The 19,518-nt window shown below is 41.6% G+C and overlaps 1 protein-coding gene across 3 annotated transcripts in view; it reads left to right on the top strand.

Annotated features, from left to right (window-relative positions):
• NFKB1 (nuclear factor kappa B subunit 1) overlaps positions 1–19,518 on the top strand; it is a 119,276-nt gene that overhangs the window by 92,479 nt on the left and 7,279 nt on the right. For all 3 annotated transcript variants that reach the window (XM_055342467.1, XM_055342466.1, XM_055342465.1), the window contains exons 12-19: positions 1,486–1,629; positions 2,942–3,031; positions 5,390–5,575; positions 6,705–6,846; positions 10,195–10,309; positions 16,483–16,684; positions 17,158–17,327; positions 17,654–17,756. In XM_055342467.1, the coding sequence (XP_055198442.1) occupies positions 1,486–1,629; positions 2,942–3,031; positions 5,390–5,575; positions 6,705–6,846; positions 10,195–10,309; positions 16,483–16,684; positions 17,158–17,327; positions 17,654–17,756 (1,152 nt within the window). The remainder of the gene's footprint in view (positions 1–1,485; positions 1,630–2,941; positions 3,032–5,389; positions 5,576–6,704; positions 6,847–10,194; positions 10,310–16,482; positions 16,685–17,157; positions 17,328–17,653; positions 17,757–19,518) is intronic.

The raw sequence follows: 19,518 nt of genomic DNA, 5'->3' as shown, positions 1-19,518 counted from the left end.
AGAATCAGAAATAGGACAATTATTAGGTATCAGCCTGCAGATTGAAAAAAAAGAATACCACATTGGCTGTTTATTTAAACAAAAACCTTCCGTCACCCTTTTAGCCCAAAAGAGAAAAGGGAGTAAAAAAAAAAAAAAAAAGATATGGTAGGAAGATCAGAAAAGAGAAAGAAACAGAAACAGAAAGAAGAAACAAGAACACAATAATGGACCACAAAGGCAGTGGGGCTGGCGAGAACGACAGATAGTGAAAAGCAAAAGAAAAACAGCAACTACAAGAATGAGGGACAACAGTCTAGCTAGTGTCGAGACCTGGATAGTCAAAAATCTCAGACAGCATCACTATATTTTAGTCATGTCGTGGTCTTAGACTTTCCTGGAGTCTCATCAGTCACCAGTGACTACCAATCCCTCTTTCGTTGTATTTCTGGGGTTTGCCCACTTGTATTGTCATGGTGTTGCCCAGTAAGGAACAGCCCCCATCTCTTTAGTCTGTGCTGTCTCTGCCTCTCACTTTGACTCTTTATTTTGTCCTATGCACCAGTAACAGAGGAGGCTTCCTAAAATACCACCCAGTACACATCATCCCCTAGTTCAGAAACACACAGTGGCTCTCCTGCTTGTAAATCTCTTAGTTTACAATCCAGAAGCTCTACAGTGTGGTCTCGATCAGCCCCATTTCTCAGGCATTTTTCATGCTAAACTTTCACTTCAGCTGGACCGATCCACTGCAGCTCTCAGAAGCACACAGCTTACATCTATCCTTCATTATTTTCCCTCTAGATCTCATTTCCAGAAAATCCTCCCATTGCCCTCCCCTGATACAGAGTTGATTCTGGGAAGCCTTACCTGAATTTTCTAACCCACAGAGACTTTCCTAAAAGTCCCTCTTTAAACTCCTGGAAAAATTGATGTGCACCATCAATTAAGCATACATAGCATTATGGTGCTATCTCTCCAAGTCTTTCCTCCACAACCTTAAAATTATATTGGAGGATTCTTTTTTTTTTCTTTTTTTTTTTTATATTGGAGGATTCTTGACAGCAAAGACATTATTTCTACTTCTCTTTCTCCCTAGCACTTAGCTTATGTAGATGCATTATAAATGTTGGTTGGTAATCGTGTGTGTATGACCAAATGAAAATCCTCAATATTGTTTTTCTTATTCCGGTTGCTTCAGTATCTTAACCTTTGAAGGGAAATCTAGTCTTTCACTATTTTGAATGACATTGTGGACTTCAGAAACTGTTGTGGAGAGGATTTGGGTGTGTACTGTTCTGTGGTCTCTCTGAGGCAGGTTCTTAGTCTTCAAATCCATTGGAATAAATATAATGCTTCTTGAAATTTGGCATCTCTTCCTCCTTGGGTGATTTCTGTTTCCCTTTAAGATGTTTAAAAATACCATCAGAATCAATATTCTTTCTGTGGCTAGTAGTGGAATGGAATCAGTCTTTTCTCCTCTGGTTTCTCTTCCTTTAAATACAGATAAAGAGGAAGTGCAGAGGAAACGGCAGAAGCTCATGCCTAATTTCTCAGATAGTTTCGGTGGCGGTAGTGGAGCAGGAGCTGGAGGCGGAGGCATGTTTGGCAGCGGTGGTGGAGGAGGTGGTGCTGGAAGTACGGGTCCAGGTATGAATTAAAGCTGCTCTTTCTAGAGCTTTTCACATTAGAGAGGGTAGAATTTTCCTTTCCTAGATTTCCCAGACCGTCTGCAGGTTGAACGGCTGTGACATATTAAATTAACTAAAATTTCCCAACAGAGAAATGCATGTTCATTTTGCAGTACATAGATAAGACCAAAAACTCTAAGAGGAAAGAAAAGTCACTCAAGGCTGGTTATCTAAAGAATATGTCTGTTAACATTTTGGCATATTTCTCCTTTCTTCCCTTCCGTACTTCTTGGTTTTCTTTGGAAACATTGGAAGGGTTTCGTATTATATATACTACATTGTAGAAAGTCTGAAGATACAGAAAATCTGGTCATTGAAGGGTAACTTCTCAATTTTTTTCTGTGCAAACATTATACTATGTATTTTTTGCATTTTCATGAGCACAGCTGCAATCCTCAAAATAGATAGTATTTAGCCTATTTACCTATATTATTTATTATCAACAAATCATGATTGTGTATATAGAATCATATATGCTGCTTTTCCCCTAATGGGTTAACCTAGGCATTTCCCCCATGGCAATATAAATTTTATGTAAGCATAATATTTTAAGCATCATTTCATCAAGTGAACATGCCATAGTATTACTTACTTGAATGTGTTTCCTGTTTTTTACTGGTTTTTTACTGAACTCCTTTGTCCATATTGCTGTTCTTTTATTCCAGATTGTTTTTGTAAATTAGATTCTTTGAAGTAAAATTACAGTGTCAGAGAGTATGACATCTAATACCAGCTGCTTCCGCAAAGAGTTTTAAGTACGAGTTTATGCTTCCACCAAAAATGCCGGAGAATGAACAATGTGGTCATGTTTCCTTGGAGGAGTCAGTATTTTTTCTGTATTTTGTTTGGTTTAGTTTTTCCCGCCAGAAGTTATTTCAAGGTCCTCTGTGTCAGCAAGTCTGAGTATGGTTGGTGACCACTCACCATTAGCCTCTCCTTTCCACGGAGTGGGAGCCTTTCTCCAACATGAACTCCATGCTGCCCCAAGCCTGGGCATGCTGCCCCAAGTCTGGGTATTGTCTGAATCGCCAAAATGTAAATTTGGTCAGAGTGGAATTCTGATCATCCCATGATCCCTCATAATGTGTCTTACTAACTCTCAACGGAAGCACTGTGTCCAGCACGCTGCCTTTCCACACCAAAGCCTGTGCTCACCTTAGGGAAAGACACCAAGCTTTGTTAAGTCTTTGTAAAACACAAACAAAACAAAACAAAACAAAACTAACTAACTAAACATCATGAGATTTTAATCATTTTGGTTGCCATTTCAGGGTATGGTTTCCCTCACTATGGATTTCCTACATATGGTGGAATTACTTTCCATCCTGGAACCACTAAATCTAATGCTGGGATGAAACATGGTAAGTAATATAGGTTTTTTTTTTTAATTTTTTTAAGATTTTACTTATTTATAATGAGAGACACAAAGAGAGAGACAGAGACAGAGACATAGGCAGAGAGAGAAGCAGACTCCATGCAGGAGTGGGACTCAATCCCAGGACTCCAGGATCACACCTTGGGCCGAAGGCGGATGCTCAACTGCTGAGCCACCCAGGTGTCCTTGGTTTGTTTGTTTGTTTGTTGGTTGGTTGGTTTGTTTGTTTTAATAGTGAGAATAGAATTAAAAAAATTAATGCCAAAAAGTTTTTTATCATTACCTATCACAATATTGCCATCTTGAAAAAAAATGATAAAGGTAAATAAACTAAGAAGATACTTTTCCAAAAAATATGATTTGCTGTGGCAAGTGTAAATTCTGTTCCCAATGCTATGTTTATACTTACATATTTACTTTGTAAGTGGCATGAACTGGGAGAAGAGAAGTGCTTTAAAAGGGGACATGTAGAGGATCCCTGGGTGGCTCAGCAGTTTAGCCCCTGCTTTTGGCCCAGGGCGCAATCCCGGAGTCCCGGGATCGAGTCCTGCGTCGGGCTCCTGGCATAGAAACTGCTTCTCCCTCCTCCTGTGTCTCTGCCTCTCTCTCTCTCTCTCTATGTCTATCATAAATAAATAAATAAATAAATAAATAAATAAATAAATAAATAAATCTTTTTAAAAAAGGGAAAATAAATAAATAAATAAAATAAAATGGGACATGTAAACTTGACCATTCAAACATAAAAAGGTAGCCAAACTTACCTTTTCTTTCCCTTTTTTTTTCCTCAAATACTATACTTTTGAAGACACTTTGAGTTTTATAAAATGGTCTTTCCCATCAAATGCATCCCCTAATTTGCAGTCGTCACACTGTGGGTTCATAGTTTATATAACATGTCCATTCTAGTGTATCCATTGAAGAAGTAACACAATAAAGCCTTCCTGGGTATGGAATGCTGGTTTCATGTCAGGTGCTTCTGCATTTTTTGACTGTAAACTTCATTATTGCTCTGTAAGGAAAATAGTAGTGTCTCCCATTTTACAGAGGACACTGAGGTTCAGAAATGTTCAGTCATTCACTGAAGGCACATATCTGTTATCAGCAGAACCAGGATTTGAGCCAGTTGTGCCCACAAAACTTAGGTGTTCTCATAGTACCTGTCAGATGACATGGTAGGACCAAAAGGAGCATAGAAATGGCACACCAAGTAGCTCCCACGCTGAAGAATGTGACTTGATAGCATGTCTTAACAACTTACTTGGTTAATTAGCATCAGGAAAAAAGTAATTCCTCTGCTTTTATTTAAACTTTAAAAATTCCACTTCTCTGGGATGTCTAGGTGGCTCAGTCAGTTAAGCATCTGACTCTTGATTTCAACTCAGGGTCATGGGTTCAGGCCCCACATTGGGCTCCACATGCATTGATTAAAAGAAAAAATCCACTTCCCTATAATTCACAAAAGAGCTGTATTTCATTTTTTCTCCTTCACAAATAATCAAAACGAAATGGAAGTTTTTAGAAATATAAACAAAAATTTTTCAAGATCTTAAAGGCTCTCATCACTAGAAAAAAATTCTGTAACTATACATGCTAACTGATGTTAACTAGAATTATTGTGATCATTTGACAATACATAAAAATATCAAATCATTATACTGTATAATATACTATATATATATAATCTATACTATATATATATATAAAATACCTGAATGAATATAATGTTATATGTCAGTTATATACCTCAGTAAAAATGTGTCTTTTAGAAGTGAGAGTTTAAAATACCTTCAAAACAAGTTACTTATGATTTGACTTTTTTTTTTAAGATTTTACTTATTTATTTGAGAGAGACAGCATGAGCAAGGGGAGAGACAGAGGGAGAGGGAGAAGGAAACTCCCCAGTGAGCAGGGAGCCCGACCTAGGGCTCAATCCCAGGACCCTGGAATCATGACCTGTGCCAAAGGTAGATGCCTAACCAACTGAGCCACCCAGGCACCCCTGATTTGACTATTTTAAAAGGAATTTTAAATTTCTGTTTTTTGGGATCCCTGGGTGGCTCAGCGGTTATGCGCCTGCCTTCAGCCCAGGGCGTGATCCTGGAGTCCCGGGATCGAGTCCCACATCAGGCTCCCTGCATGGAGCCTTCTCCCTCTGCCTATGTTTCTGCCTCTCTCTGTGTGTGTCTCTCGTGAATAAATAAATAAAATCTTTTTAAAAAATTAGTTTTTCTTTTCCCTTTTCAGTAAACTTGTCTCCCATCTTTATCTGACAATTAAAACAGCAAATTATAACTTAATAGATTTTACTGAGAAGAAACTAATGTTTCTGCTTTTATCTTAGGAACCATAGACACCCCATCTAAAAATGATTCTGAAGATTGTGACAAGAATGTGGACAGAGAGGCAGTAAACCTCTCTGGGAAAGTAACTGAACCCACAGAACAAGATAAGGAGTCCAGCATGGGGGTTGATGAGGTTACTCTGACATATACAGTGGGAATAAAGGAAGAGAATTCTAGGTTTCAAGGTAAGTGAGCACACACACGATTACATTGTACTGACTGGTGAGAAACTGGGTTGGTTCGAGGTGTGGAAACTATTGCCAGAAAACAAGTCTATTTTCTGTTAATCTAAAAATGATATATCAATATGTACTTCAACATGCTCTTCAGACTTCTGTAGCTTTTGAAAAGCATGTGTCCGATTATTTATTCACACTGATATTTCTGTTTTCCCTGTGTTTTCTCCAAATACAAAGTACTGAAGTTTGCATATGCATTCTTCCATCATAATTACACAGTTTCGGGGTATCGTGAGAGATAATCCAGTTCATTTCTATCATAGATAATAGAGAAAATTTTTCATGACTTTAATAATCTCCTCTCTCTAGACTATAGCTTGACTGTCATACTGCATAGTACTTTGCCTGAAAATAAGAAAATTTCCTCTTACCCTGAGGCCCTCTTTGAACAATTAGGATTGAGAGGGACCATCCACTCCGCATATTTTGAACCAGTGCTCATTAGAGAAAAGAGAAGGGAAAGATAGCAAATATTTTGACTCGTTCTCTACCACGTATTTTTTTTTTTCTTTTAACACCACCTTAAAAATGTACAAAGCACGGTTAGGTGGGGGATCATAGAAAAACAGGCCACCCATGGTTTTGGCCTGCAGGAGTCAATTTGCCCTCCCCTCACCTTCAGGAAGCAAACTTCACAGGAATATCAATGGCTTATGGAAAGTCTGTCTGTGGCATAAACTGTGTTTTTTGACACTTTGCCTAACGAGAGAGTTGTTTAAGACTCCAGTGGAGGATTATTTCATCATGAGACTGATTATTTACAGTATAGTAAATCGAATCAACAGTATTTAGAGATTGAGTGTTCCCCCTAGGATAACAGATATTTCTAAATGTCTTTCCCCTAACAAACCACAGACAGATTTTTCACATCAGCCTCTATATTTGTCAGTAAGCCAATGTCCAATTGTGCTTTTTCTAGTGAACACAATCTAGAAGTACTGAAAGGAGCATTTGCAACTAAAATGATGTGTGTCAAGGTGTCAGAACTTGATACTGATGGTTTTGACCTCAAGTATGCCATACCTGTAGAGCAAGTATAGGAAACTCAACTGTGATTGTGGTCATTGCCTTGCAGATAACCTCTTTCTAGAGAAGGCTATGCAGCTTGCCAAGCGGCATGCCAATGCCCTTTTTGACTATGCGGTGACAGGAGATGTGAAAATGCTGCTGGCTGTCCAGCGCCATCTCACTGCAGTGCAGGATGAGAATGGGGACAGGTAAGTCACTTGTAAACAAAGGCTGTTTTAATGGAAGGAAGAGAAAATCACTGTGTGCTTACTAGCTGGAGACAAAATAATCGTTTAAAGGTACTGGGCCAATAACTGGAAAACTATCATGGACAAGAATGTGTCAGTAAGGTTGACTCCATAATTTGCTGCTCCTGTCCTGTGGCTCCCACCTGTTGGGTTCTAGAATAGCTAGTTCTCATCTAAGAGTCCATCATTCTGAGCAAGAAAACTACAATGTGTGTGGGGGAATGCTACTTTTTCAGAAACCTTGCCTTATTTATTGGGATAAATTTGGAATAAAATTTAATAAATATTTATTGGATTAATAACATTTGTTTTATTTACTGAAATGGCATAATAGTAAACTTTGATCCAGCCAGATCCCTAAAGCACTCGTTATCCCAACTGCATATTTATAATGGTAGGATATTCAAGAAAAAGCCCAATAAAGACAGCACAGCAACAGCAAAACAATTAAGAGGCAACTGTCATTCTTTCCCAGTTACTATTTCCTTCCCTATTGCCTCTGTTACTGGTTACCAGTCTGTGACTGGATGGGGCTCCTGCGACTGCTCTGACTCATGCGGCAGTCGGCAGTCGGCCAGCATTCCAATCACCATGCGTCCGTTTCTGCTGTTACTGAGCTTATATTTGCAAAGCACCTGGCTTCTTTCTAAAACAGTTCTCTCGGCCCTTTCATGGAGACTTCTAAAATGATCTCAAAAGCCTGTGAGAATAACAAGAGACAACAGCCCTCAGATTGAAGTCAAGTGCCTTATCTAAAAACTTTCCTAAAATAGTGTCAACACTGAGAAATCCTTTTCTGCAGAGGAGCTCTTGAGTGCTATGTTTTAAACCTCGGTTTAAAAACTGAATCAAACGCTTTAGGAAAGTGCCAACCTCAGGGTTTCAAACGAAGACCTTTGTTCTCATTCCTTGCAGCGTAACCAAGGATGTGGTATAACCACTGGCCCTGTTATACAGTATGAGAGGAACCAGTAGAGCCTTCTTTGTGTAATGCTGTGAACAGCAGAATGTTTTTACAGGGTTAAAGAATCCAATTAGCATTCAATAGCATGTAACCACAAGAGAAAGCAGCGAGTTAACCGAGACAGAACTGACAGTGTTTCAAGCGACATTTTTAGGGGCCTGCGGAATGGAGGAGCCAAAGAAAGACAAGCGCTTGTAGAAATTAGCCAGAGACTGCTGGTAGACTGGGGGGGGGGAGGTTGTGAAAAAGATACACAGTGTGTGCATTCAAGGGGGTGCACCGAGGGGAAGGTGCAGGCACCTCTAAGGACACATGTGGAGGGACCCAGGAGGTGATCTTCCCTGCCCAGGCTGAATGTGAATAGGATCCCCTCCTCGGACCACAGATGGACTCCCATGAGCAGGCTCTTAGGGTTGGCCACAGCTAAAGGGCAGAGAGGGGAGACCAAAGAGGAACCCTCACATGAATGGTCCTCACACCTCAAGTCTCTTGTTTTCATTGAACTTGTCACGCTCAGCTAATAATCCTGAGGCCATTAGTCATCACAGAAAAAATACAAAAAAGAAAGAGAAGAGAACTTCTGGTATTGGGGAAATTCCCAGGAGGGGGTGAGGATTTATGGGGGAGGGGAATGTACCTCTGTTAGGAACTGCTGAGCTGCGCCTGGAAATTTTTTGCTGTTTTGAAGTATGACCTTTTTCTTGGTATATGTGCATCATGTCTGCGTCAGACTTCAGGCCCTTTTTAGAAGTCTTCCTCCAGCCTCATATTTCAAGAGACAGGAGTGAAACCTCGACATCATTCAGCTGCTCTCTCTAGTACTGAAGTCACAGGGTCGGTTTTTTCGACCCTCTTGCACCGTTATTCCCCCCCCCCCACTCTCCCCCCCATGCACTTGCTTTTGCTAAGAAAGAGGCCTGCGAAACATGACACCCTGTGATTTTTCAGTTGGAGAAAGTCTAGCCTGTGCCTTAGAATCCCAGACAGCCTGCCTCTGTGCTATGCTTTGAGTATACTGTGCGTCACCATCTGCCCATTCTCTGGAGTATTCACTATCTCAGGTGTCCCTCTGTAGCTCTACAGAGCAGTGCCCGGGTACCCCTTCAGCAGGATGGTCTAAGGGATCAAGAGATGGCTTTGGAGCCAGATGAGCCTGAGATGGACTCCCAGCTTTACCACTCGGTAGTTATATGACCTGGTTTGAGTTCTGTTAGACCTACAAGTCCCAGTTTCACCAGCTGAAAAATGAGGATATAATGTTACCTACCTCGTAGTGCTTCTTGTCATGATCAATAAAGCCATATATGTCAACAACTTAGCAGGGTCTGGTAAATAGAAACTAAACCCATAGCAGCCACATTTTATTGTTGTTACTATTGAGTCATTTCAAAGTAATTTTAATAGTAAGGGTTTTTTTGTTAATTAAAAAATTGTGTCCCTAGGAGTGATACTTGACACCTGCCAATATTTTTGACCTCTTTAACCTAAGCCCCTTGGCTCATTCTATCACCTTTATCTTAGTGCCTAACTTGTGTGCCAGGGCTGTAGGGCCAACCCAGGGAGGACCAGCCCTGAGATCACAGGCCAGAGAGGGAGAAAGACAGATAGAAAACTGTAGTTGCATAACCAAGCAGTAAACTTGAGGGGAGACTGTGTGCTCTGCCTGAGAAGTTTGGGGAGGAGGGAAGGTTTGAACTGGAATCTGAAGGATGGAGTAGGCACTATCCAGGCAGAAAAGAGAAGCAAAACCATTCCAGGCAGAGGGAATATTTGCAAGGGAGAAATAAAATCACTTTGTTCCTTCAGAAGTTTACCTCAAGAGTCTTATCCCAGTAGTTAAAACCCTAACTCCATCCTTCCTGGGATCTGGGAAGATCTTTGAAAAGCCACCACACTGTATTTTGGAGGAGGCTAGAAGGCTAGGTGAAGGCAACTACACTTTCCCGAACAGTTCCAAGTGCCAGGCATTTTACATACATCATCTCTATGTCAAGGGAAGCCAGGAAAAAGCTAGAGGAGAAAATTTCGTGAACACTCCCAGGGAGGCAGAGTTGGGATTTGAACTTAGGTGTCTCTACCTCGAGGCCCAGGTACCTTTACACCTCATGGGGTCAAACCAATATGCCCCCAGGGGTGAGGCAGGCAAGGTTAATGAGTGTAACTGCCTGGCTAGGCAGTAGAACATTCCTGCCTCAGATTTAAGACATTTGAGATTCAAGACATCTGGGGGCCAAATACAATGAAGTGTGAGACCCAAGTACAGTTTGCAGGTCTGATCCTTCCTGGGGAGTTTTTTTTTTTCCACTAACCTTTAGTTGATTGTTGCCATTCTGTTTCTGTTCCAGTGTCTTACACTTAGCGATCATCCATCTTCATGCTCAACTTGTGAGGGATCTACTAGAAGTCACATCTGGTTTGATTTCTGACGACATTATCAATATGAGGAATGATCTCTACCAGGTAAGCAGACATATCAACTAAGAAAAATCCACAGTTTGTACGTGCTCACATGTGTGTATGTGTTATTTCTAATAATGTGAACAGTAACAAAAATACAGTGCATCTCTTTGTAGGTTATATCCTAAAAGCCCATTACTTGGGAATACTATTTATGATTTAGGATCCTTTAACCTGTGAGCATAATAGAAATCACTCAGTGAAATTCAACATGCTGCTGGAAGGAAAAAGCAAGGTTTAAACATTAGAAATCTGTCAAAGAGGGCAGCCCAGATGGCTCAGCAGTTTAGCGCCACCTTAGGCCCAGGGCGTGATCCTGGAGACCCCGGGTGGAGTCCCATGTCGGGCTCCCTGCATGGAGCCTGCTTCCCCCTCTGCCTGTGTCTCTGCCTCTCTCTCTCTCTCTCTCTCTCTCATGAATAAATAAATAAACTATTTTAAAAAAAGAAATCTGTCAAAGAGTTGATCCATTTTCTTTTTTTTCTTTTTCAAATTTACTTTATTCTTTTTATTATAGGGAGTGTACTCTTTAATCCTCCTCCCCTATTTCTCTGAAGGTTCTCTTCTCCCCCTGTAACCATCAATTTGTTCTCTGTAGTTAAGGGTCTGTTTTTTCGTTTGTCTTTTTTTTCCATTTGCTCATTTGTTTTGTTTCTTAAATTCCACATATGAGTGAAGCCTTATGGTATTTGTCTTTCTCTGACTGCCTTATTTCACTTAGCATAATACCCCCTAGATCCATCCACTCATTGCAAATGGGAAGATTTCATTCTATTTTATGGCTGAGTAATATTCCACTGTGTGTGTGTGCATGTATCACTTCTTCTTTGTCCATTCCTCTGTCAGTAGACATTTGGGCTATTTTCCTAGTTTGGCTGTTGTCAGTAATGCTGCTATAAACATCAGCATGCATGTATCCCTTTGAATTAGTGCTTTTGTATTTTGGGGTGGGTGCGATTACTGAGTAATAGGGTAGTTCTATTTTTTTTAACTTCTTGAGGACCTTCCATACTGTTTTCCATAATGTTTGCACCAGTTTGCATTCCCACCAACAGTGCACAAGGGTTCCTTTTTCTCCACATCCTCGCCAATACTTTTTTCTTGTGTTATTTATTTTAGCCATACTGACAGGTTGTGAGGTGATATCTCACTGCAGGCTTTATTAGTATTTCCCTGATGATGAGTGATGTTATCTTTTTTTCACTGAAATATAATTGACAAGTAACATTCTATTAGTTTAAGGTGTACAGTGACTCGATATTTGTATATACCGTAAAATGATCACCAAAATAAGTTTACTTGTCATCCATCACCACCTATAGTTACAGATTTTTTTTTTGTAATAGAACTTTTAAGATCTACTGTCTTAGACACTTTCAAATAAGCAATACAGGAGAACCTACAGTAAATATGCCACATCTGTCAAGAAAAATACAATTGAAAAAAATCAAGTTTGGAAAACCAATAATATATAAGAATTTTGAGGCTGCAACACATTTTGACAACATCTGAATTAAGTGTATATCAAATAAAGGGTGCTGAAATCAGAACACAGAAAAGTAAACAGATTGGTTAAGGAGAGAGTGTCTTTCAAAAACAGAAAGACAGCTCAAATCGAGGAAAACAGGGAACACCAAAGTTTTGCACAGATCAGGTTCGAGCAGGAATTCAGTGGGTTCAAAAGCAACTTGAGGAACCCTGCTACAGAGAACTTGTCTTCAGACGTAATAGAGAAAAGGTAGCTGGGACCAGGGAGGCTGCCTGATGGGCACATGCAGACTTCAGGTGAGAAAAGCAGATAGGAGACTGAAATTGCCACTTGACAGAACCAAAGCCTGGCTGCTCGTGTTGGGAGCCTGAGACTTGGTCCAGCCACTCTGGCCAACGGGTAGCCGTGCTACCTCCACGGCTGCTCTGTCTCTCGCCCGGGGCACTCTCCCCTCCAGGCTGCCTTCACCTCCACCCACCTGGCTGTGGTGCCAGGCTCCTGGTCTCACTCCTTATCACCTTTCCCATTTTCTCCTTCCCTTCAGTCCACCCAAAGTGACTTCCCAGCCCTCCTTAGCCTCAGCGGTGGGCTCAGATCCCGTTATGGTCAGATCACAGGTATGGTCCAAGCATACCCGTTACTCTAAAAATGTTGATAATCATCTGCAATTAACTGCACAGGAAAGGCACCTGTTCCAGTTCTCAGTTGTTAAGGCAGGTAGTGTGAATCATTTTGATCTCGAAGCAGAACTGAAATGTTTACGTATAGCTCTCAGATTTTTTTTAAGCTTTTATGTATTTATTCATGAGAGACACACAGAGGGAGGCAGAGACATAGGCAGAGGGAGAAGCAGAGTCCTTGCAGGGAGCCCGATGTGGGACTTGATCCCAGGACCCTGGGATCATGACCTGAGCTGAAGGCAGACGCTCAACCCCTGAGCCACCCAGGTGCCCCTCTCACTAGATTTTTAAGTGTGAATAGGTGTTTCCTGATAAGGGAAAGATGTTTTTGCCATTTGATATAAGTCTTTAAGCTCCTCCCCTGGCAGTAGTGCCTAATGTCAGAGGAAGAATGAAGTCGGGGATTCTTCACTGACTCATAATATAAAGTAATGAGGGTGAAGTCTAATTTTAGGTAGACATTTAAAGAATGTCTTCAAATTTTCATACCATGTTGAGAGTTGTTGGTATTTAGAGAGTCATCTGGCCCTGAAAGCTCCATTCTCTCAGGCTTTATAGGACTGATTGTTTCTCTCAAACCATCACAAGCATGCGAATAAAACTGGGAACAGGACGCTGTCGTTTCTTGGTCCTCCTCTCAAAGACTGCTCAACTTCACTGCCTGTAGGTCAGATTCAAGGAATTACTTGTTTTTCTGTTTATAAATAGGCCCTGCAAAGGATACCGCACAAGAGGATTAGTAGTTGTGATTTATTATGTGCTAACCTCCTTCCTGTATCATTGGTTACATATATTGAGACTCTCTGGTGTGCTAGACACAAAAATCTCAAAACCACCACCTTTGACACTTCCTGCCTTCTGATTTGGGGCCTCTCAGGAGAACACAGATCCATTTCCCTCCAACTTACCACGCTCATTCATGGACGAGGATCCTAGGATCCCCTGCTAATGCCTTCTAGGTCTCAAACTTATACCTCATGGCAACTCTGATTTAAGAACTAGACAAGGCTAAAATTTGGACTTGTTTATCTTTGTAAAGGTTCTCCTGTTATCTATTCTCAACAGAAAAATGACACAGTTCTCTAAGTAATTTGGATTATTTGGCAATTGTCTTAGACAACCTCCTGAAATACCATTCACTAATCTTAGTACATTCTGGTGGCCATCTGTCATGAGCAGATCTCTCTCCCCACCCACTCTCTGGAGATACACTCAAAATAATCCCAGTGCGTAGAGTTAGGGTTCTTCTGGAACTATTTCTGAAATCTGTTGCCGTCAAACCCTCTCTCTTCCTCCACCCTGTGCCATAGATCACCACTCCAGTGTGTTCGATATGGATTGTTTTATCTGCATGTCTTCCTATATAACATTAATGAGGGCTTTCGTGCACGTGGATTTTTTCTTTTTATGTTTTTGGTTTTTAAAAATGTAACATATGTTCATAGTTCTTTAAATCCTACATAAGGGAATACACTGGAAAATCAAAAATTGCCCTCCCCGGCAGTATACAAGTCCCCCAGCCTCACTCCCAAGTATAACTATTGCATTTGTAAATATGTTTCCAGAGACTGGCAACATAAACATACACACTTGAAATACAGAGATATTTTGGTTATGCTCTCAGATACAAACCACACTATATGATATAGTCCTGGGGTTAAAGACCTAATGCCTGAAATTTTGTAGAAAACCTTTGGTGGGTCTGTGGGAGAAAACTTTAAAAAAAAAAAAAAAAAAAACTCTTACTCATGGTAACAGAAATTGTATAACGTGAAGAGAATCATGTTAAAACTAGAGATAATTACTAATTTCTGAATGGTATAATAGTTTATAATTTCAGATCTTCTTTTCTACGATCTCATTCTCTTCTAGACTTTTTCCATCTCCCCAAATAGCATTTCAGATAAATGAATGCAACCTTTTTTTTTATTTTTTTTTTTTACATATATATTTTGGAGAGGAAGGCTCTTCGCTACAGTATCTAAACTTTTGGAGACATCATTCTCTTTAAAGCTGGGGTATAAAAGAAAAAACAGAAAAAAGAGAGAAGGGCTGCCTGGGTGGCTCAGTGGTTGAGTGTCTGCCTTTGGCTCAGATTTTAATCCTGGGACCCTGGGATGAGCCCCGCATCAGGCTCCCTGCTCATCGGGGAGTCTTCTCTCTCTCCCTCTGCCTGCCACTCCCCTGCTTGTGCTCTCTCTCTCTCTGTCAAATGAATAAATAAAATCTTAAAAAAAAAAAAAAGGAGAGTATGGAAATTTGGCCAAAAAGCCTGTCTTTTTTCTGCTGTATGCAATTAACTGAACACAAGCCGCAGGAGCATCTTTCAGCACCTCCTGTGTTGTGATCTTCCTACACCAGCCAGGGCATTGACGATTTATCCTGTTGTCACTGCTGTGGCCAGCAATCGCTGACTGAGAGAGAAAGTTTAGGCAAGTTGTCACTAGACAGGCTGGATTTCACAAACTCCTGTGCGATACAATGATCTATATAAAAATATATCGCTATTCTCTGTCAGTGACCTCAGTTCTTTGAAAGATCCTTTCATGATTGTGTTTGTCTTGTTCATTTTGAAAACACTCAGTTTGCAAAACATCTCATTTGCATTCGCCGAGGCACTGCTTTCTGGGCAGAGTAATCAGATGGACTATTTATGCACCTGTTAGGTGTCAGCAATTCAGTATGTTCATCTGAGCCCTCTTAGTGAGATGGTTCTGTGGTCCTGGTTATAATATTTAGAATCCTTTGATAACCTGTTATAAAATGGGGGTGCCCACAGTGGCATGCTGATTATTTTGAACTGGAGCCACTTGGGAAGCAGCCAGTGCAGGGACGCTCAGACCCTCTTCTGACTCCCTGAAAGCAGGAAACACCTCTCCCACACGAAAGGTACCCTCCTTGTACTGGGAAGTAGAACACATCCCTCTCACCAGCGATAGGAACTTTGACGTTGAAAAAGCTATAGAAATAAAAACCTTGTTAATTTTTTACTAATCTATCTCAGCCCAAATTCTGCTTAAAATTCTTTACTAATTAAAGCTTGCAGGGACTCCTGGGTGGTTCAACGGTTGAGCATCCGCCTTCAGCTCAGGGTGTGATCCTGGGTCCAGGGATCAAGTCCCACATCGGGCTCCCTGCATGGAGCCTGCTTCTCCCTCTGCCTGTGTCTCTGCCTCTCTCTCTGTCTCTCTCATGAATAAGTAAATAAAATCTTTTAAAAAATGGGGGTGCCATTATTCTATTGATTGGTCTCCTCATGGAGCCAGTCCATAGGAAAATACTTTTTTAATTCAGCAAACTCATTTTCTATGTCAAAATAAAATGACAGCACTTTTGTTAATTGTTTTCTATTGAGTAGTTCATTTCAACTTCTTTAGTTAAAACTATAGCCTTGCTTTGATCTGTTAATATACAGAATTAGCAGCTGAAGATAGATTCCTGCTAGAAATTTAAGAAAGCTAAATTTATTAATAGAAGAATTAACATATCAACAGTCAGCAGGCAATACTGAGAAACAAGAAAGTTATTAAGAATTGTAATTTAGGGGCACCTGGGTGGCTCAGTCCAGTTAAGTGTCTGCCTTGGGCTCAGGTCATGATCCCAGCATCCTGGGGTAGAGCTCCCCATTGGGCTCCCAGCTCAGCGGGAAGTCTGCTTCTTCCTCTGCCTTTCACATCCGCTCATGCTCTTTCTCTGGCTCTCTGGCACGTGCTCTCTCTCTCTCTCTCTCTCAAATAAATAAATAAAATTTTTAAAAGAATTGCAAACATAAAAAAAAATCTTAATTATCCCATGGCTCAGTATCAGTTCAGCATATGTACTTTAGCACGGGTTATGCAAAGGTGAGGAGGATAACCTCAAAGGTGAGGTCATGCAAAACGGGAAATGGCCCTGAAGTATTATGCCACCTACTGCAGTGGCAGCTACCAAGCCCATAGGTTCAAGCCCAGGCATTTGAAGTGTTTGCCACTGACCAGTGTCTCTCCTAACCCTTCTCTACTTCCCAGACACCCTTGCACTTGGCAGTGATCACCAAGCAAGAGGCTGTGGTGGATGACTTGCTGAGGGCTGGGGCCGACCTGAGCCTTCTGGACCGCTTGGGTAACTCTGTTTTGCACCTAGCTGCCAAAGAAGGACAAGATAAGATTCTCAGTATTTTACTCAAGCACAAAAAGGCAGCACTACTTATGGACCACCCTAACGGGGAAGGTAAGAGACAATCAGGCATCATGCAATAACCTTCTTTCTCTGCTTTCTAAACAATTTGTAGCTACTTGATAAATGTGTGTTATTTGATTTGCACCCAGAAATGCTTCCCTTAGTCACCTGGAGTTTGTAATCTCTCATGAGAACTTCTGTTGCTCGCCATAACTAATGTCTTTAAGATGATTTGGAACAGTTAGTAAGGGGAAAAGGCAGAGGACTGAGCCAACGCTGGTCTTGGAGTGTAGAAAGCATCATTTATCCAGAGAATGTTTATTTGCTTTCAGTGTCTCCTGAGAGCACATAAGGAGACTGTGGCTTTACGTGCAGAACAGCAGACTCACAGCGCCTTTTTAGGGTCTCCAGAGGAAAGACCCTAGATGTGCCATAACTCGACAGCATTCCCTCCCTAGGGCTCGGTTGTGTCATCTTGTGAGCAACCTTCCAGCTCCATGACTGTCCCTGTGCTTGGGCCTCAGGTCTAAACGCCATTCACATAGCCGTGATGAGCAACAGCATGCCGTGTCTGCTGCTGCTGGTGGCCGCCGGGGCCGACGTCAACGCCCAGGAGCGGAAGTCGGGGCGCACGGCACTGCACCTGGCCGTGGAGCATGACAACATCTCCCTGGCTGGCTGCCTGCTCCTGGAGGTGAAGGACGCCCCTATTTGCCTTTGCAGTAAATTCCCGAGGGGGGGAGTTAAGGATGATGCCAGGAATAGCCTTTCTCCCTACAGTCACCTCTATTTATTCCATATCTACACAGGGCTTCAGAGTAGTCGGCTTTGGGCAGTCCTCACACCATCGGCCCCAGGTCTCTAATTGGGGGTTCCTCCAATCGCAGAGCTTGCCCCAAATAACACCCTGGGTAGTACTAAGACCTTTTATATGACCTACACATCATGCCAACAGGAGAAGGTGGGGACTACAGGGTGAGAGAACCTTCCACTAACTCTTTCCTGTGGACTGGATTTTAGGGTGATGCCTATGTAGACAGTACGACCTACGATGGAACTACACCCCTGCACATAGCAGCCGGGAGAGGGTCCACCAGGCTGGCAGCTCTTCTCAAAGCAGCAGGTAAGGCATCCTGGTGGTTAGTGATGGAAAATACTGTCAGGAATGCAAACGAAACTCCACTAGAGCAGCCACGTCTCCCTCTTTAAGCCGTGGAGCTACTGCTGAAAGGCACAAGTAAATAAAAATCACACTTCCACAGACATAATGGAGCTGTTGGGACTTGCAATCCTGGCCTTGGTCCTGATGGTCATGTCAGTCTGTACTCTCTGATTCATGTGTTTTGGATGTTGGTTGTTTAGGTTGATTTTCATGTCAGGAGAGCTTCTTAAAATTGAATTAGATTCCTTAAAGAACTCTGAGCAGGGGATCCCTGGGTGGCTAAGCAGTTTACTGCCTGCCTTCAGCCCTGGGCATGGTCCTGGAGTCCCAAGATCGAGTCCCGTATCGGGGCTCCCTACATGGAGGCTGCTTCTCCCTCTGCCTGTGTCTCTGCCTCTGTGTGTGTGTGTGTGTGTGTGTGTGTGTGTGTGTGTGTGATGGGTAAATAAATAAAAATCTTAAAAAAAAAAAGAACTCTGGACAGTACCAGCCTCAGATCATGTCAGAAGTCTCCAGGAAAAAAAAGTTGATTGGTATAAGACATAATTTTAAAATTTTCTTCAGCAAGAGAGGTCCTTTAGAAGTTGAAATAATAGGGAAAAAACAAATGGGCTGTGTATTAAGTACTTCCATATGTGAGGCACTAGAAATTGCCAGCATTTATTAACCTTGCTATGTGCCATGCACTGTGCTAGGCCTGTCAGATGCACTGTCTCATTTAATCTGCAATTACCCTTAGAGATAAATACCATTATTTTTTTTCCCATCTCACAGCCAAGGAAACAGTGGAGAGACCTGTGGGACCCTGTCCCAGGGTCCTACTAAGGGCATAGTTATGAATCACAGCTCATCCATCTGAACTTCCAGACTTTCTTCTCTCTACTGTTTCTCTCCCCTGCTCTGCTCCAGGACCTGCAGATGTTATTCCATTTATTCTCTAGTCCTGTGAAGTCAGAACATTATTCTGCTCACTCTTGAATCTGTCTTGCCTTGTATATTTAGAACCTCAACAAATGTTTAATGGAAGTAGTCTCTCAAACCTTGAGCTATCTGATTTACTGTAGAAGTTATTCAAACTTTTTTTAGAAAGTAAATGCTTCATAAATTCAAGAAAACAGAGAGAGTTAAATACCCTTTTAAAAACTGAGTCCAGGAAGATGTAGAAACTTTTTCTTTAGGAGCCCCACATATTTCTAAGCAAATAAAAGCATATACAAATAAACAATAGCCTTTTCGTAGTCTCAGTCAAGACAAACTTTTTCTTTTTCCCAACTTTCTCTTGAATAAAAGACTCTGATTGCAGTATGTATGAATTGTTTGGGAAGTCACTGGTTATAACTAAGAAATGCCTTCAGACAGGAAGCTATAGCCCTATCAAAAATGCTTTCTCTTGAATTCTCAATATCCCATGAAAGGAGCAGCAAGTAACGGTTTCTCCATTACATAAATGAAGGCACTCAGATGAAAAACCTCGTCCTGACTGTCTCTCTCTCTCTCTCTCTCTCTCTCTCTCTCTCTCTGTGTGTGTGTATCTGTCATAAATAAATAAATAAATAAAATCTTTAAAAAAAAAAAGAGGGAGGCGGATCCCTGGGTGGCTCAGCGGTTTAGCGCCTGCCTTTGGCCCAGGGCGCAGTCCTGGAGTCCTGGGATCAAGTCCCACGTCAGGCTCCCGGCATGGAGCCTGCTTCTCCCTCTGTGTCTCTGCCTCTCTCTCTCTCTC

The sequence above is a fragment of the Nyctereutes procyonoides genome, unplaced genomic scaffold (assembly GCF_905146905.1).
Source record: "Nyctereutes procyonoides isolate TBG_1078 unplaced genomic scaffold, NYPRO_anot_genome, whole genome shotgun sequence".
In the NCBI taxonomy this organism is placed as follows: Eukaryota; Metazoa; Chordata; class Mammalia; order Carnivora; family Canidae; genus Nyctereutes; species Nyctereutes procyonoides.
Note: the sequence above shows the minus strand (reverse complement) of the source record. Positions and strands in the feature narration are given on the sequence as shown.